General features: G+C 40.1%; 2 protein-coding genes and 1 non-coding gene across 11 annotated transcripts in view; all 3 read left to right on the top strand.

Moving 5' to 3' along the window:
* Nucleotides 1–7,255, top strand: part of pik3c2a (phosphatidylinositol-4-phosphate 3-kinase, catalytic subunit type 2 alpha) — a 161,849-nt gene extending 154,594 nt beyond the window's left edge. For 7 of the 9 annotated variants that reach the window (XM_069898189.1, XM_069898184.1, XM_069898177.1 and 4 more), the window contains 3 exons: nucleotides 1,819–1,925; nucleotides 2,446–2,571; nucleotides 4,272–7,255. In XM_069898189.1, the coding sequence (XP_069754290.1) occupies nucleotides 1,819–1,925; nucleotides 2,446–2,571; nucleotides 4,272–4,454 (416 nt within the window). In that variant the 3' untranslated portion in view covers nucleotides 4,455–7,255. Of the gene's footprint in view, nucleotides 1–1,818; nucleotides 1,926–2,445; nucleotides 2,572–4,271 lie in introns of those variants that run through there. The other 2 variants (XM_069898227.1, XM_069898234.1) reach the window with 2 other exon arrangements.
* A 4,482-nt stretch (nucleotides 7,256–11,737) lies between these two features.
* On the top strand, nucleotides 11,738–17,035 carry rps13 (ribosomal protein S13). The gene is made up of 6 exons (XM_069898173.1): nucleotides 11,738–11,822; nucleotides 12,178–12,226; nucleotides 13,029–13,107; nucleotides 13,994–14,163; nucleotides 14,744–14,844; nucleotides 16,935–17,035. The coding sequence occupies exons 1-6, from the start codon at nucleotides 11,800–11,802 to the stop codon at nucleotides 16,966–16,968; spliced, it is 456 nt and encodes a 151-aa protein (XP_069754274.1). The 5' UTR covers nucleotides 11,738–11,799; the 3' UTR covers nucleotides 16,969–17,035.
* LOC138752081 (small nucleolar RNA SNORD14) lies at nucleotides 13,475–13,567 on the top strand. Its single transcript, XR_011350353.1, has one exon. It is a non-coding gene; the product is annotated as a small nucleolar RNA SNORD14 (small nucleolar RNA).
* Nucleotides 17,036–18,739: the final 1,704 nt, after the last annotated feature.

The following is an 18,739-nucleotide window of genomic DNA, read 5'->3' as shown; positions in this document are numbered from 1 at the left end:
ATGGTTTTTGTTCTGAAAACTTTAATCAGCATTATTTTATTACTTGGTCATTATTTTGTTGTGGAATTTACTCAGGGATATTCTGATTTTTGAGCAGGGTTTGGTCCTAAATAAGGAAATTGGACTTTCAAAGACCACCAGTATATCAGTCAATAATCAGGACTGAATGTTAGGCTTCAAAAATGATTGGTGTTGGCCGTTATAAATTTAATTTAGATGTACAGTATGATAACAGGTCCTTCTGACCCACAAGCCCGTGCTCCTCCAGTACACCAATTGACCTACAACCCCCCCATTTGTTTTGGAGGGTGAGAGGAAACCAGAGCACCTGAAGGAAACCCACACAGGCATAGGGAGCACGAACAAACTCCTTACAGACAGCACTACTAAGAGTTCACCATCATTTCATTGGACCCAAGTCTGGTGCTATAATAAACGTTGCACTACCGTGTAATATTGTACACTGCAACATTTTTGATGAATCTTGCTTCACTTGGCGTATGAGTAATCTGCATGAACTTGCATGACTCTAAGTTCATAAACTGGCACCTCCTCTCCTACCCAGACATTGTTCAGTTCAGGATTAAGTTTCTCGACTTGAATGTTTAATCCCTCTGATTTTAGTTACTTTTCATAGATTGTCAGAAACTTACAGGGTTAAAGGGGAAACATAGCTATGGCATAAATACATTTATATTATGAATAATTAAAGAATTAAATAATATTCAGGCACAGAGCCCTTGAAAAACAAACACTGAAGCATTTAACTGAAGATGAAGTTGAGGAAACATTTTCCACTTTTATTTATTTTAAGTTCTGACTCTTTTAATTTGAGCAGGCAGTATAAGGCAACATGTTGTCGTCTGAACAGCTGAGAAGGCATTGTAATGTGAACATTGGGGAACCTATTCCTTTTCTAACCCAGAATGGTATTAAATCTGTACGTAACATCTTAGCCTGACTTTTTAATCAATAGTCTCTCCACTGGAAACTCAAGAGCTTGAACTTACAGAATTCAAATGAAAACGTTTTGGTCGGTATGGAATATTAACTGGGGAGATGATATTCCCTCATTAGCTCGACTACCATTTAGATAAATGCGATGAGATAGAACAAAATGGAAATTAGAAATAGAATTGTGAATTTTTTTCCCATATTTTAGTTATTTTGGACCAATCTATTACTGTTTCCTTATCTAGGAATAGATTTTCATGCTGAGTACTGACAACCACTGAGAGTTCACCATCATCTCATTAAACTTGTTAACTCTGTCAATCCAAACTGTGGCATGTAAAATATAGCAAAATGTTTCCCTTTGTTATCCAATAGTATTACCAGCACAATCCAGGGCAAGTTACTGAAGGCATCAGGAATCGGATCTGTGACTAACTTTTTCCTGTTTTCACTTTGCACGTTCTCTCACTTTCACCATTTCCTCAGGATGCTACACTGTCTTTGCACTCTTCCTACCTTGGCTGAATGAGTTTGGGAGAATTTGGAATTTCCAAGGTTGTATGATTCATTTTAGGTTGCTGAGAAAAATTACTTAAAAATATTACTCTAAATTGAACAAAATTAAAGCAGAAGAGAGTTTGTGGTAGAAATAATTAATCTTGTAGTTGGTGTACAGTGGAGACAGCAAAGAATCACTCAAACAGAGGGAGTTGCAATTGAGTGTGTTGAGTGCAGAGTCATTACGTGAAAATGTTTATCTTGGTGGGATTACATTATCCCTGAAGGAATTTGACTTGAGCAAGGAAATTAATGTTTTATAATTCATTATCAATGGGTAATTTTAATTTTTTTATATCTTCACAGAAATTGCTTCATCTGCCAATGCAGGCCAAGTAGGTGGAGAAGTCAAACTATCCATTTCGTACAGGAACAGCACACTATTCATCATGGTAATGCACATACGAGACCTGGTAAGTACATGTCTGACAATTGCACTCTCAGTTTTTGCTCCCAAGCCATTCCCTTAATTTGTGTACAACCATAGACTGTTTTTTGTGTCCATTAGATGCAATCAAATGAAAATTGGAGTTCAAATTTCCTATTTGCTTACTCTTTTCCCCCCTTCTCTTGCCTGCACCACCTAATAGGTCATTCTCACCTCATGCACATGGGCACCCTGCCTTTCATGGACTCCTTCAATTTTTTGCCTTGTGTGTGCGCTCCCTTTTTCATTTTTTTTAATGTATTTTCTCCTGTCCTCTGATGCAAGAATTTTTGATTTTCCTCCATTACTAATTTTCAAAATGTTACATAAACTTGAGCGTTGGGAGTAACATAATACGCATTTTTTATCAGGCAGGATACCATGTCAGAAACCCTCTGTGTAATGACATTATAAGCATTTGTTGTGCAATTTTATGCAAGTTTTTAAACTGATAAAACACAAAATTTTGATCTTTTTTTTTTAAACCTTGGATATTTTGGCTATAGGTTACTGAGGATGGGGCAGATCCAAATCCTTATGTAAAAACCTACCTAATTCCTGATCCACATAAAGTAACCAAGCACAAAACGAAGGTTTCGAGGAAAACACAAAACCCAACCTATAATGAAATGGTAAGCATTGGTGTTTTGACTTCTGCTAATTCCCACAGTTTCAGTTTTTAACTTTTAGCCTAATGCTCCTTCAGGAAGTGTACCTTTTGACTTGTGAGGAAATGTTTAAAATGGGTAGATTCTGAAGAACAGTAATTGCAATGCTTTTTCTGAATGGCTGAAGTATAAAATCAATCTGTGCAAGAAGGAGAATTCCACTTAATTAAGACAAATTACTGACATAAAATGCTGTGAATTCATTGTAAACTGAGTGAGGTCTCCAGTTTTATCTGGAAATAATAGATCATCTTAACTGCTGCAGATTAAAATATTAGCTTCCGAGGAATTCGATTTACCAAGCAATGGTTTTCTTTCCCATTTTAATATTAGTGAACCAATTGGAATTTTTGATTCCACAGCTTCATAGCCTCTATTACCAATGATTTTTCCATTATTTTCAAATACCAGTTGATAGTTGAAACAATTCTCTCCCAGATTAGCGATTACAGATCTAGTCACTAAATCCTCAAAACAAAATCTGACCAGCTCCAGTTTGTAGTGGTATCCTGAGCTTATAAACACATCTACTGGAGAAAATGTTTAGTCCTGGTGTACTTTAGTGACCTTAGCACTATTAAGAATTAGAACACGTATAACAGCAACCCAAAAATCTATTGGTGTTCCTTTTTTTTGAATACCAGAAAACTTTGTGGCCACTTTATGGCCAGAGTGGTCAGTTGACAGTACAGACTAACCTAGCAGTGTGAATACAGTGTGGTCCCCTCCTTATCCATGGGGGATATGTTTCAAGACACCACCCCCCCAGCAGATTTCTGAAACCGTGGATAGTACTAAATCCTATACAGGGTATACGCCATTTAATGTCCATGCTGCGTTCTGTGAAATTAGGCATTATGCAAACACCATATCATATACTTAGCAAACATATATAGGATACTATAGTGTACTTGTAAACTTTTTATTTGTAAGTGGGGATCAGTGTGGGGACTGACACAGGGATCTGGGGAGAGAGAGAGAGGACAGTGGGATCAGTGTGGGGACTGATACAGGGCAGTGAGATTAGTTGGGACTGATACAGGAGAGAGCGGGGCAGATGGATCGGTTTCGGACCACGGTTGACCTCAGAAAAGCAAAACTGCGGATGGGGGTGGGGGGAGAAACCACTATATTAATTACCCATCCCATAGTTGGGATTGAGTTCCATTCCCTTCTAGCTAGACAGCCTTGGATTTTCGCTCTCATTCAAGTCATCCTTGGGCAATTCCTATCCTCCCTGAATATTTTTTTTTAATATCCTGGTTACTTTTAGCCAAAAGACATGATCTAATTAGATAATGTTCATTCCAAATACCTCATTCCAAATGAAGATTTGAAAACTATGTAAGATCCCTGTCTTTTCTATTAAGCAAACCACTGGTCAATTGCAACAAAATTAATAGATTGCTTGCTATGCAAAATAATACGGAACATACACACCAATTCAAAGGCTGTGTGGATCACTTACCAGAAGTTATCATAATAAACGTCTAATGTAAAGAAAAAAAATGTATATTTTTATAAAGGTTTTTCAGCTAATATTGCAGTGACTTGATGGGGAAAAAAATCTTTTTTTTTCTCAATTGTAAGATTTCTCAACTGCCAACTTGAAGCTCCTGCAAGTCATAGTAGACCGAAATTTACTTTATTTTTTTCTCTTGTAGTTGGTGTACAGTGGATACAGCAAAGAATCACTCAAACAGAGGGAGTTGCAACTGAGTGTGCTGAGTGCAGAGTCATTACGTGAAAATGTTTATCTTGGTGGGATTACATTAACTCTGAAGGAATTTGACTTGAGCAAGGAAACAGTTAACTGGTACAAATTGACTGCTGCATCCAGTAGATAACTGACCACTCCTCTCCCTATCACACCTTGCACAAAGTATGTGAGAAGTAGAACAGCAAGAGAAATCCAACCAGATTCCTGCAATTTACTTGAAAGAAGACTTTAACTGTGGATGAACAGTGATTCCAGCTGATGCACATCACCTATGGGACCAATCATTCTGAAATCACAAAGAAAATAGTTGCATGCACTTAATATCACCTTCATCTTATTTTTTTTTAAATCTCAGATTAAATGGTGGTAGGAAATTGTGTGTGCCAAAAGAAACATGGAAGCACTTCACTATTTGCAACATGATACAATGTCTTTCTCTTTTATGGCTCCTAACTCTCAGTTAAATTCATGGTGCTAAATTCACTGGCTTACTCAGAGAGACACAATATTTTCCAGGGAACAGCACAAGTCAGACCAAGCACAAAGATATTTTTGCTTTAACTTCAAAAGAATACAAGTGTTACTGCCCGAAGATTTATCTCTTTAAAAGCACAGGTAGAATATATGCTTCCAAGAAGGAGACCTATCATCTGTGATAGTAGCATCCCCATGCTTTCTGTGGTTAATGACATTGGAGAAGATTCAGGTCGAATGACCACTGCTGGCAAGCATGATGTAGTAGTTCAAAAATGAACAAAATGAGTACAAAGATGGGCTTGCACAACCATTCACTGTCTCAAACATATCATTAAATAACAATTACATGAAGCTGCAGAGATACTAACCAGAAAACACCAAAGTATGGTATAAGGGTGAAGTTATGAATTCAATTGCAGATCCTTTACTATTCTACTTGGGTCCAAAATCTAAGGTGAAAGATTCTGTGACATTGCAGTCACATAAAAAAGTATTGCTAATAGCAAAATTCAAAAGATTACAACTATTGAATGAAATGTGGATTTCTTGGATGTATTTTCTCTATCGCTTTATTGTTACAGTCCCCGACTTGCATGCAGAACAGCAAATTGTAAAACTGAAGAGGCACATCAAATATGAATGCACGGGTTTCTGTGATTTATATTTTTGTTGCTCCAATTCTTGCAAAGAAGCACCAGGAAGAGCTATTATATAAGCTGCAGTTGACTTTCTAACAACCTCAGTGGCCTGGACTCTGGGGTTAAAATCAATATGTTTGCCAGGGAAAGAAAAATCTTAAAGGGTGACAAGACTCCTAGGAAAGTGCAATGAAGATAATGTATGCAAAGATTTTTCTTTGAGAGTTGTGCATGTGTTTGTTTCTAAGATTTTGAATGACCTGGGGAAAGGTTGCTAACGTTTTCGACTGTACCACAGTGGTTGATTGTACTTGCCTTTGAACATCTTCCCTGAGTCATGGCCCTGCAAATTGACACTCTGTTGATGTACCACTGGCCTGCTATCAGTCTTTTTTTTTGCTGCTTTGTGCAAGATTTGGCAGTTAACTATGGAAATGTGGAATTGTTTGTGACAATAAAATGGAAGGGAGTTGGATTTCCTCAACTCGTCTCACAGTGGAGCTGAAGTCGTCCGTGAAGCTGTTGGACTTAACGTTTGCCTCACCCTGTACATAACTGCAGAAACCCACAGTTGCTGCCTGTGCAACCATGGGTACCTCTGAATGATGGATTTGCACAAACTGACCAAATAGTATTTTGTTTCTTTAAAATATCTTGCTGACCTTGACTGAATCAAGAGCAGAATAGCTTAGTTCATCTGTGCTCATCTTGGAGGTTTACAATTCTTTTGTTGATTTTCTTTTTCTCCACCCCACTTCAATCCAAATATTGATTTGTTGCATATATCACAGCTTACTTTGTACCAGGTAAATGTAATATCTTTGTTGCAAATCTATGTAAGATCTCTCTAACCAACCAAATTCACATCTGCACCTTAGCACATTTTGGTTTCCAATGTGTTAACATCACCTTGGGTTTTCAAGTTTCATTTTTTAATGCTTGCATATGTCCCACTGAAAATACTCTACTTTCAGCGTCACAACGACAGAGGCGAAAAATATAAGTTGAGGTTTGTCTTACGATGTGGTCCAGATGAAAATGTTGCACCTGTGTTTTTTTTTAAAAAAACAAAATCATTTTTGTGCCTTGCTCAACTTTTCTAGCTGAGGGCACACACAGCACACTAATTATTAAACATAACTTTTGTATACATTAATGAAATTTAGCTGCTCTTATCTATTGTAATGTAAATGTCCATAACATTTTAAATGTATAAATCTTCACCCTTAATGAAGATGAGTAAATAACTTTGAAAAGTAATTGATGATTTCTCAACTTGACAGGAGCTGAATGATGAAACAAAAGCATTAATTTTCACTACACTAAATTTAATTTAGAACTCTTTGAGAAAAGGTAAATTTAAGCATTAAATGGTAATAAACTGCCTTTATGTATAACTTTTTCTCTCATTAGAAAAAGATTTGCAGTGATTTTGACAAGCCTTTGCAAAGAAGTTCTTGTGGGAAACTGAAATTTTGCATTTTGCATATGACTTGTGTTGGGGACAGGAGGCCCCCCCCCCTCCCTTATGGTCATTTGATGACATTTCATTTTGCCACCACTTGATGGTATGTTATTAATTGCAACTGGAGCAAAAACATAAACCACAGTGGGGAGCAAAGTTGTTGCCTTGACTGATCTTCATCGCTTTTAGATCTAAGAACCAAATGTATGTCCTGATGATATTTGATCTTTGACTAAGTGAAGATGTACAGTATTTCTATCCAAATCCTGTCCACATCCTAATGGACTAAATGTGACTCCATAACTGGTAAATATATAACTTGTTTTTAATAAAGTTTCAAAAACCACATGTTTTTGTGTCTTCTGACTTGGTTTGCTCTTAATGTCCAGTTGATATTAGACGTATATGCGGGAAATTGGTTCCATTTTAAAATGTAATTTATCAGGCAAATGTTAGTGGAGTGAGGACTTGAAAGACGATTTTTGCAAAGAAATGGGTATGTGTGAAAAGACCTTCCGAGGATACATGGTACAAAAAAGAAATTTAAGAAGATAAGTGGAATTGTATCCCTTAGCTCAAGATAGACTACAAATTAATAGGTTGGATGGTCCTTCCACTGATGCTCAATAACCTGTGGGAAAACTGCAGCTTCAGTTCTGTCAGGAAGGACGGACTGATGTTTTAAGGAGAAGGTGTGTTGATAATTGAAGCCAAGCACTTAAAATCAAGTATTAAAAAGTGGGTTACACAAAAACCTATATTTCCTCTCCTGATAAACCTGGGCACTTTAGTCCCAGCAACTTTGTGATATCTTCCCATAGCTGGGTGACCAGAACGACACACTGTGCGCCAAGTATTGTCTGATCAATGCTTTGCACAACTGTATCATGAGGTCCCAACATTTGTATTTAGTACTTCTTCCAATGAAGGCAAGCATGCCAAATGCTTCTTCACCATTCTGTCCACTTGGGTGGCTATTATCAAGGAAATTTTCACCTATACCCTGTTCCACTTTACCATTTAATGTCCAAGTCCTACCCTGGTTTGACTTGCCAAAGTCAAACACTTCTGCTTTGAGTCAAATTCCATTCCTGCTGTATGGCTTTTATTTAGCTGAGTGATTTGGCTATCTTGATTAGCTACGCCACTGGAAAACCAAAGGCTGTTGAGATTTTAATTTGCTTATTCTAGTCTAAAAGACTCACTGACATATGATGGACACTGAGCTATCAAAAAAAATGGTGACACTGGTGCAGAGATGTGGTGCTCCTCTGTGGGATCCTAATGACGAGTCCTACTGTAACAGCTTCAAACAGTCTTTAAACTGCCAATTAAATGAGCCAATTTTATTTAAAATCCAGTGTGCACTTGGTCTGGGCCTAAGATGATGGGCACCCATGTTCGGCAGCAGCCTTGAGGTGCTGCAGATTCTAGGGGAGCAGTAGACTGTGACAGGGCACCAGTAATGGGGAGTACACCTCATTCTCAACCCCTCCCCCCAAGAATGAGAAGCAGAGGAGATGACCTTAAGGATGGTGACCACAGTGGCAGACTAGCAAAGGGCTCTGCAGCTAACGATTACACAGGTGGCAAGTTGTAGACGAGTTGCTTGTAGGCAAGGGACCCAGATTGGCTCTGGGCTGCTGGTGATGAGGTCAAAGGACTCTCCCCAGGCTGCAGGCCACTGGACATTGGCTCAGAAGAACCAGGTAGTGGAACTGTGATTCAAGAGAGTGCTGAAGGCCTCCTCATCATGTTGGAGGATTGGATCTGGACCCAAGTTGCAGATGGTTTGAACTGAACTGGAATCATATGGGGATGCAGAGGTTATGGGAATGCTGGAGTCAACTCCATGAATACTTTGTGACTTGGAGTGGGGGCTCTCGTTTACTACTTCGTCAGACTGTAAGGGGTGCCAGGCAATGCCATTGCCAATGGCAAAGCTTTGTCAGCCTTGTGCCAGACAAAGGCAATTTTGTGTAATAACATTTCTGTTTTATTACATGGCAATAAATAGTAACTGATTCTTCTTTGTCAAATTCCTTCTAAATTATCTATTGCCATCTTAGGAGTCTTGCCATTACTGCTTTAAATCAAAGACATTTTCATTCCAGTCATTCCATTCTTTCTTCTGCAGACGGCCCTTGGAACGATGCCTACAAATGATAAAATCGAACTTCAGAAAAATAGTCTGCATGATCAAAGAAATCCCTCAAAATATAAAGTTGCAAAAGTAGTGTCCAAATCAACTTGGCGTAATGGTCTCTGAACTAAGTGCTGGTCAGTGATGAGGGAATAAGTCAAAAGGAAAATTAAAACGAGATTATTCAGACCCAGAAATTTATATTCTCCTTTCCCCCCCCCCCCCCCCAATCCTGTAAATGGGAAATAATAGAGAATGTTTCCATGAGCCAAAATTCTGCTCGTGCTCTTGGTTCTTCTTGCTCTCCAACTTTCTCACCTTCCAATATCCCACCTTAGTGCAATTACCACTTTCAGACAATCATAATTTTACTCGATGCTGCACACTCAGCTGTAGCCACCACAATCAAAGTTACCATGTTCCTTCCATGATAGTCTCCAAAGCCACTCCTTCACTGCTCGCTCTTTCCTGAACTGTGTGTATCTCGGATTGTGGACATTCTTGATCAGTTTGGTTCTGCTTGATATGTATTCTTTTTTCCATTCAATGCACTAAACAAGTATTTGCTCAACTTCCTTCAAGACAAATGGCACAGAGGGGATGGGATAGGGTAATATTTGAGAACAGGCAGAGATGGAACAGATCAGGATGGTAGGCAGAGAGGGTACCAAAAGCTAGAAAATTCAACATATGATTGGATTTTAGGCGACCCACATGGAAAGTGGGATGCTGCTCCAAAGGACATGTCTGTGTGGAAATGGTGAGGGGAATTAAAACGATTGAAGGAGGAGAGGACGCAGGAGTCAAGGAGGAGTGGTTCTGCGGAAGGCTAAGAGAGGGGAGGAGAAAGGAAGATGTTAGCTGATGGTGGGATCAGTTCAAATTGGACTAACCTGTTTCAAGTTTGAGCAATGCACGAAGACAACAGGTAAATGCTTACATGTTGATTACAATAAAACAACCCATTGTTGTTACATGCTATCAAATAAATAATGTACACAGGAATGGCTGACGATATACATTGACCGATACATTGATTGCAGATGCAGGAATCTGAAGCTAAACTTGCAGGGTGTGTCCAGATACAGTAACCCACTTCTGATGCTTTGAAAGAAATGCTAAACATGACATTCAGCTTTTTTTCCCTTGGGTTTACTCAAGGTATGGAAAAATGTCGCAGGTGGCTGTGACAAGAGGTCAGAGAGGAGGAGAATGGTCCCAAAGGCAGGAGGTCATAGGTGGAGCAGGAACGGAGGGCACAGCAGCAAGCAAGGGAGGAGGGATGGCCAGATGGTATTAATGCCGACTTCTCCAGTTTCTGCCACCTACCTTCCCCATCTTCTTACCCTCAGCTCTCCACCCCTTTCGCTATTCACTGAGCTATCCCTCCTCCCCTGCTTGCTGCTGTGCTCCCCTTCCTCCACCTATTACCTCCGGCCTACGACCATGCCTCCCCCTTACCCATTTATTTGGATGCCTGTCAACATTTTTCCATACCTTGATGAAGGACTCAATCCCGAAATGTTGGTTATGTACCTTTATTTTTGCTATATACAATGTTTGACCTGATGAGTTTCTCCAGTATTGTGTTTTCACTTGATTGAATGTTATGTTTCTTTTCCACCTTTTCAAATAGTCACAGTTCACGTGAGACCAGCAGCCACAAAATGTAGGAGTGCACGACCAGGGATATCCCAACTTAACCCATTATCATAACATTCTTAATCAGTAAGATAAGGAGTTGAAACTTGTACTGATTCAATAATCCTCCATCTTGAACGAAGTAATCCCAAAGTTTTTGCTCTGGCCATATAACAAAAAAAACCTCAAAAGATCAGAAAGTAAATGAAATTTCACTTTTGTTTAACAAATGCTGTTGTTTTAACATTTTACTGAAAGTTTCAGATTTTTCTTTTACAATTGTATTTATGGCCACCGATTCCACTGACTATTCAGAGTGCTCATTTCCCAGTGTGGCTCAGGTTCGGATAAATAAGCACTCCCTGCTGGACATTTGCTGCAGAACTGTCAAAGAAAGGCGAACCTCGGCAGAATATCACAGGGCGTGGCAGTAGAGGGCAGTAGCAGTGAGCTCAAGAAATGTGAGCCTAAAACTTGCAGCATTGCACCATTCCTCGGTAGTGCTTTGGTTATTAGGATGGCATGGCAGCGGGGAAGAAGTTGTCCTTGTGCGCTGAGTGCTGGTCTGGTCTGGATGGAGATGATGGGGTCTTTTTAATGGTCCCAAATTTTTCTTCTTGTTGGACTTCCCTTAAAAAAGGTTTCTAAAAAGACTGCGTCCCACTGTATTGGGCAGGCTGCACTGCAGCGCCTATTCACAGGCACGATCCCATTACAGATCAGCACGGGGGCTTTGACCTGCTCCGTTTCCGACCTGGGCCGTTTCACCCCTCTTTATCGCACCTGGTGGTTCTAGGTTCCCCTGGAAGCACCATATGGATACTGAACTTAATGCGGATGCCCGATCGGCATAGCCCGCAGCAGCCCAGAACTCCTGGCCTCAAGCAGTCCTACAGCCTCAGCCTCCGAGTAGCCGGATAACAGGCGCACGCCACTACGCCCGGCGAGGGATTCGGTCATCGACGTTCCCCTTCAGTCTTCGCAGTCCGTGACGTCACGATAGAAAGAGGGGGGGTTTGCGTGAGTGTGCGGTCTGACGTACAACGTGGGGTACAAAACCGGCGCAGGCGCAGAGCGGGCCTTCTCGTTCCTTCCTGCCACCGCCGTCATGGGTCGTATGCACGCTCCCGGGTAATTGTTAGCGGCGGGACGGCGCGGGCAGCCGGTCACCGCTCGGGATTGGGCGAGTCTCGGCGGTTCTGCCTCCTCCCTTCTCCCGCCGGGGCCGGGCCTGGAGCCTGGGCCTCGCCGGGCGACCGCCGCCACGTTGGTGCAAGGCCCTGTCCGTTCTGGGCGGACGGGCGACTAGGCCCGCGAATCTCACACGAGGCCCCTGCAGCCTTGGGTGGGAGCTGCTGGGAGACGGTGACCCTGGTGGCGGCGTGTTTCCTGTCTGTCGTGGGCAGACCTCGTCTCCGCTCCCAGTTCACGTTCGAGCAGAAGGTCCTTGAATAGTTTGCGCTAAGTTGTTGTCTTTTCCTTCCAGCAAAGGCTTGTCCCAGTCAGCTTTGCCGTACAGACGCAGTGTGCCCACGGTGAGTGAACGGTCTTGTAGCCTTGGCTGTTAAAGGCAACAGATTATATTCTGAAAACTTCAATTATCTGTTCTGACTCTCCTTCACTTTCGTTTTATCCATACCTACCCAGTCGTTTGTACCCCCTCGTTTAAAGCCCCCCCCATTCCAGTTCGTTTAAATCCCCCCCATTCCAGTTCGTTTAAAGCCCCCCCATTCCAGTTCGTTTAAATCCCCCCATTCCAGTTCGTTTAAAGCCTCCCCCAGTCCTATTTATTTGACTGTTCAGGTGGACCCCATCCCTTCGTCACAGCGCTTTCCCCACTACTACTGCCAATATCCCATGAATTCACATCCATACTGAGCCATGCATTGACCAACACTGTCAATTTGCACGTGGCTCGTGTAGCAATCAGATTATTACCTTTTTGCTTCTGGTTTTCAAGTAGCAGGTGTGAAAGAGAAACCAGATCAGGATTCCTTCCCAGCAAGAGTGGGTCTTGTGTTTTCTTCCCCCCCCCCCCATATGCTTTGAACATTATAAACTGTACTTGCACCCCCACAGAACAGTTGTAAGATGAAACAGGATCCTTGTTAGTCAGTGGACTGACCTTGTTTGAATAGTTTTTTCCAATGGGACCACTTGATTGCCAGTATCATGTGTTCTAATTGAAGCTTCTTGCAACCATTGCGATTGCTGCAAGTCTCATGCCACTTTCCTTTTACCCCTCCATGGAGATGAGGAATTGTGAACACTCGTTCATGTGAATCATTAATGTTTTAAACTGTCAAGCTATGTTGTATTTATATTTATTTTTTTTAGTGGCTTAAACTCACATCTGATGATGTAAAAGAACAAATTTACAAGCTGGCAAAGAAGGGATTGACCCCATCACAGATTGGTAAGTGCAGTTTTTATAAATAGCTTTGATTTGAGCAAGGTTTCACCACTATGGCTTGTCACAGTTGCATCCTGAGAAACCAGGTCAATCATGAGTACGCCTGTCCTTTATGGAGTTTAGAAGAATGAGAGATCTCAATGAAGTGTACAAAATCTTAATGGGCTTTCCAGACAAGATGCAGTAAATATGTCCATTTTGTAAGAAAAATATAAATATCAGTTGAAAGGATTGGAAGGAGTCTTCAGAGAAGTAGCTTCCCAACTTGATTGATACCCCACAGGTAGTTAAGTCTTTTTGAAGCTTGCAGTGTTGGCAATTATAATGGTTATATAATTGTGACCATTTGGAATAATTTATCTTTGGCTGCTCACTGTGATGATTGTTTTTCCAACCATTCGCAGTTTCCCCCAGAAAGACCTGGTCTATGTGTTGGTTTAACCTTCCTTGGATGTCTGAGTGAGCATTCAAATATAATTGCCTTGCAATGCAGAAGGCCCTTGAGTCCATCAACATGACACAAGCTCTCAAAGCCATCCCTTCCCTCGTATTTTCTCTGTAACTGGTTTTCCTTCGTGTGCCTACAGACCATCATGATTCTCCTTCTACCCACTTATATGAGGGCTAATATATAGCAGCCAAATTTGTTTGGGGCATTTGGAAGGGAGGGACATTACCTGGGGCAATTCCTGGCAGTCAGAGGTAGCAGGCAAGCTCCACACAGGTAAGAGAAGAATTTGGAATTTAGTGCTATGAGGCACCTATACTTACTATCCTTGTATTCTCAAGCAACCTGATTTTTTTTTCAGTATTTGTATTGTGATAGGTTAGGAACAATGTTGTCTTTGGGGTTCCAAATATGATGTCAAATGAATATATTTTTATTCAGGTGTGATCTTGAGGGATTCCCATGGTGTTGCCCAGGTGCGTTTTGTGACTGGGAACAAAATCCTTCGGATCCTGAAGTCCAAGGGTCTCGCTCCTGACCTTCCAGAGGATTTGTACCATTTGATCAAGACTGCTGTAGCTGTTCGTAAACATTTGGAGAGGAATAGGAAGGTAGCAGATTTTGCATATATAATGTTTATAATTGATACATTTGTGGTGATTACTTGATAGAGTTTATCTTGGTCATTGGGTATTTTTGAACTTGAAGCTTCAATGGTCTCAAACCATGCTTGTTAGGCAGTTATTGGGTTGGACTTGATCTCTAGAAGAATCCTCCTGATGTATGCGGTGTAAGAAATGTCTTCTTGCAAATCTGTGGAATTGAGTCTTTGCATTCCAAAGTAAATTTATGCGCATCTTCATTGTTGAAGATCTGCTTATCAGTTGTCCAGGGGACAAGTAGGTTGGGAGATTTGAACTTTAAATTTGTAGATAATAGATGTTAGTTGTCTGAAAATCAAGCTGCAGGACTTTAATTTTTCATTTTGAGAGTGATTTCTGTGGATTTGGCTCACAATGATGAATGTTTTATCCACCATTCGCAGTTTCCTCCAGACAGGTTACTCTCTTATGTGTTGGCAAATCCTTCCTTGGCTAATATGCCAATTCTTGATATCTGTTGATGACTAATGCAACCAAATGTTTCTGTTCATGTATTTTAAAATTGTTCTGAATTATATTTTCATTGCAGGACAAAGATGCCAAGTTCCGTTTGATTCTCATTGAGAGCAGAATCCACAGGCTGGCTCGTTATTACAAGTCAAAGAGAGTACTCCCACCCAACTGGAAGTAGTAAGTATTCACCTGCAGAGTACAGTAAAACTCCTGTTATCCAGAATGCAAGCAACTGGCAAAAAATAGGAAAATGGATCAATTAAATTAAATAAGAATAAATTAAAAATGTAAATATTCTCTGAAACTTACACAGACTTCGGTGAAGATAAGTAAAATTTCAGCCAGTGGAGTTGCCTTTGTCATGTTTTGCTTGTAGCAACTGTTTGAATAAAGTGGTGTCACTCAGGTTGACGCTGCTCATCATTGGGGTGATTCGATCAAAGTGTTCCTTATCCTTGCTTAGTAAGAGTTTATTAAGGGGAAGTGAATTTTTCGTGTTTTCACATTTTTAAAATCCACCTCCGTGTTTTATCAGTGTCCTTTGGGTGCCTTGTTTCCTGCAGGATAGCAGTGGGGGTGCATCCCCATGCACCACCCCTCCACCCTCAGTTACAAAGCATTTCTGACTTGTTGCAATGCCATGCCTTTTATGCCAGTAGCGCCCCCTTGTGTTTTAACCCACATCTCAAAACCATGTGTACAGAAATGATTGGGAAAGACTAATTGCTGAAGAAAACCCCGCGTAATAGATAACCAAAGAAATGGTTACATATTTAGGAAGTAACTTTCTGGGGAGAATAATATTTTGTGTAAATTGCTTTGCTTAGCCATTGCATGTATTAAAATAAGTTTGATCCACTGAAAACTGCAGGTGTACATTGGTTGAGTAATTTATCTCGAGTTATTATTGGATGCAAGTTGGACAAGGGTACTGCTATAAACTTGGGGGAGGGGGGGGAGGTTACAGGAATCACCTGATTAAAGTGAACTTTATATAATTAAGGACTCCAATACTTTTTCCAAATTACTTTACATTTTGCATTCTTTTGTTTCATTAAACTCTTTATTCTTAATGTGGATGTATTAGTTAGGCATTGTAAGACTCAAGCAACTGGAAAACTTGCTTATCTGGTATCTACGCATCACGGTACATGCTGAATGCTAAGGTTTTAATGAACTGTGAATCCATTGAATAGAGCAAGTGTTAACTAATTGTTTTACTCACAATGATGATTGTTTTGTCCCACTGGCATCACTTGAGGGGTGTGGACTCTGTCAGAGGGGGTCACACCAAAATGACTGTCTAAAAATTTTTGTGTAGTGCTTCAACAGAAGTTTATCAATTTTTTTGTCAAAATATCCCTGGAGTTATTTATAACAAAAAAAAAAATTTCATAAGCCTAAAACTCTATGCTAATTTACTTTTTGAACCTTCTAATGCGCTCCGGTCAGAGCTGTAATTATTACCCAATTACAATGACACTTCAAATCATGTGGCTATGTCTCTACGCGCTACAGCACTCGCTGTTGTTTTTGTTGCTGCTGGTTTTTATTGTCGCTGCTTTTGTCAGATTTTCTGTTTTTTTTAGCTGCAATGTTGTGGTAATTAGTGTCTTTAAAGTTTAATGATAAAATCATTAAGTTTGTAATATCAAGTTCTATTGTTTTCTTACTGAATTTTCTCTTTAACCACATGAAACTATGTAAATTCATTTAGGCTGTGTATATGATATTGTAATTTAAAGGTGTAATTTTCATTTTACTAGTTTATTTCACTACTGTTGCGATTATATTCAATGATATATGGGATTTACAAGTAACATTAGTACAAAAAAAGCTAGGGATTCAGTATGGTCTGGTACAGGAGGAAGTCCATTGTGGGGGGTGACACCATGAGTTACCACCTTGGGTGACACCAACCCTAGTAATGCCACTGTTTTGTCCAACAATTCTGTCTCTACCAGATAGGTGTATTCCTTTTAGCATTTGCAATATGTCTGAGGTAAGAAGCGTGAGCTTGCTGGCTAGTAATTTTCATCTGAGTGAATCAATTGAAATGGGTGCCAAATAGTATTTTGGGTAAGAGGCAGTCCTTTATGCAGACCTTTGAATGATTGATCCTTTGTGATTTGACTGCTGTTCTCTGGTGTTCTATCAATTTTGTTGTCCTTTGCCCAACACCTTTACAGATTTATGTTTGGGGAAATCTTTTATTTGCTAATTTTTAGCTGCTGATGGCATGAACTAATTCTTTTCTCTCTCTGCAGTGAATCCTCCACAGCTTCAGCGCTTGTTGCCTGAGGAATTTGAGCCTCTGCTCTTCCAATGGGTCTTTGAGAAAATAAAATAATTCTATTTGCTGACAGAATCTGAGTTTTGATTGTCTCTCTTCCCCATGTCACCTGTGTTCACCCATAACCTGCCAACCTGTGCCCTCTGCCCCACCCTTTTATTCGGGTGTTTGCCAGTTTTTTACTTTTCCTCATGAAGGGTTTTGGCTCAATGTTGACTGGGTTTCTTGAAATGTCAAATGGCCTGCTGAGTTCCTCCAATACTTTGTATTGTGCATGTTAATTTGTCTTATTTTTAAATTGCTGGATATTTAATCTTCTTTGCAAGAGAAGGTGCAAATTTTATAAGTTGAAGTTGAGAGAACTGAAAGATGCTATTGGGAACTTTGAGCTAGAAAACTGAATATTAAAGTTCCCAGATATCTTCTGATAAACAAAAGTACTGGGGAATCTCAGCAGGTCATGTACATCGTCCATAGGATGTAAAAGTTGGTCAGCATTTCAGCTTTAGGCTTTAATTGGGAAATGTTAACTCTCTTACTTCCTATGGATGCTGTTTGATCTCAGTTTCTCCAGCACTTTTGTGTATTGCTTTAGACCCAAGTGTCTGCAGATTTTCTTGTGTACCTGGATGCCTTTCACAGTGTTTAGTATAAATAACAATATTTTGGCTCATTTCCTGTTGCTGCCAAGATGATCACCAATAGTTTAGTGTAAACCATGGTTTGAATGGAAAGTTGTATACTTAACATGAGAATTGATGAGAGGCCCACGGTCCTTCATACTGGATCTTTTGCTTTACACTTGAAGTTTAAGACCAAGGGTCCATTTATTCTCTGGTTGTGGGGATTTCACACTTCAGTCTCCTTCCTGACAGGATGGGGGAAGCCAGGGTGGGACGAGGCCTTTGGTATGTTCCCTGCTTGTCTGAACTATCAGGTCATGTAGTCAATGGAGATTTGTTACTCCTGTCATTCAGTCTTTCCACCCCAGGTCTTTTAAGTTTGCTCTGGTTTCAATCTCCTAATTCTCTCTTAGACATTTAAAATGCTGTTTTTGGAGTTTTTAGTCTGCTTCAAACTAATTGATATTGTTAATTACAAATTTCAGAATAATGAAAAGAAGGAATGTTCATCCAGTGGCGTCAATGGTGATATAATGGGTTCAAGTTTATAAAGCATAGATAGGAAGTTGATTTTAAATTGGGAGATTTGTGGTGGGGTGGAAGGAGAAGGGAATAAAGAGCTAACTGAAAAGATGGGCAGAAAGAAGGAATGTCAATAACATTACAACCCAAAACCTGGGTCAATAAGGAATTGTAAATGGAGAAGAAAGGAACCAAATCGCTAAATGCTGGAAATTTTTAAATCAGCTCTTACCTGTGGAAAGATAAACAACCGTTTGGGCTTTGTGACTGTTCATATTTCAACGATGTGGAATATGGAATTTAGAGCTTTGATAGAAAAAAAAATCTTAAAGTGGTATTGGATGTAAACAGAAATGCTGGAGGAACTTGGGTCTTGCAGCATCCATAAGAGGTTAAGATTGAATCTGAATTTATTGCATGAACGTGTGTGGTGAAATTTGTCTTGCAGCAGCATCACTGGTGCAAAATTGCTATGAATTACATTTTCCAAAATAATGTGCAAAAGAAGAGGGGGAAAAGGTAGTTTCTGGTTCATTGTCCATTCAGAAATTTGGTGGTGGAGGGGGAAGAAGCTGTTTTTGTACTATTGGGTGTTCCCTTTCATGCTTCTTCCCCAGCCAATTCCTTGGTGGAG

This window comes from Narcine bancroftii, chromosome 1 (assembly GCF_036971445.1).
Source record: "Narcine bancroftii isolate sNarBan1 chromosome 1, sNarBan1.hap1, whole genome shotgun sequence".
NCBI classification, from domain to species: Eukaryota; Metazoa; Chordata; class Chondrichthyes; order Torpediniformes; family Narcinidae; genus Narcine; species Narcine bancroftii.
This window is presented reverse-complemented; position numbering and strand designations above follow the sequence as displayed.

What these genes read in the sequence shown, in the direction of transcription:
- rps13 (XM_069898173.1), top strand. Translation starts at nt 11,800, where the DNA reads ATGGGTCGTATGCACGCTCCCGG. An exon ending in GGTCGTATGCACGCTCCCGG is followed by an intron (nt 11,823 to 12,177) that starts GTAATTGTTAGC and finishes TTTTCCTTCCAG; the next exon opens with CAAAGGCTTGTCCCAGTCAG. An exon ending in ATTTGGAGAGGAATAGGAAG is followed by an intron (nt 14,164 to 14,743) that starts GTAGCAGATTTT and finishes TTTTCATTGCAG; the next exon opens with GACAAAGATGCCAAGTTCCG.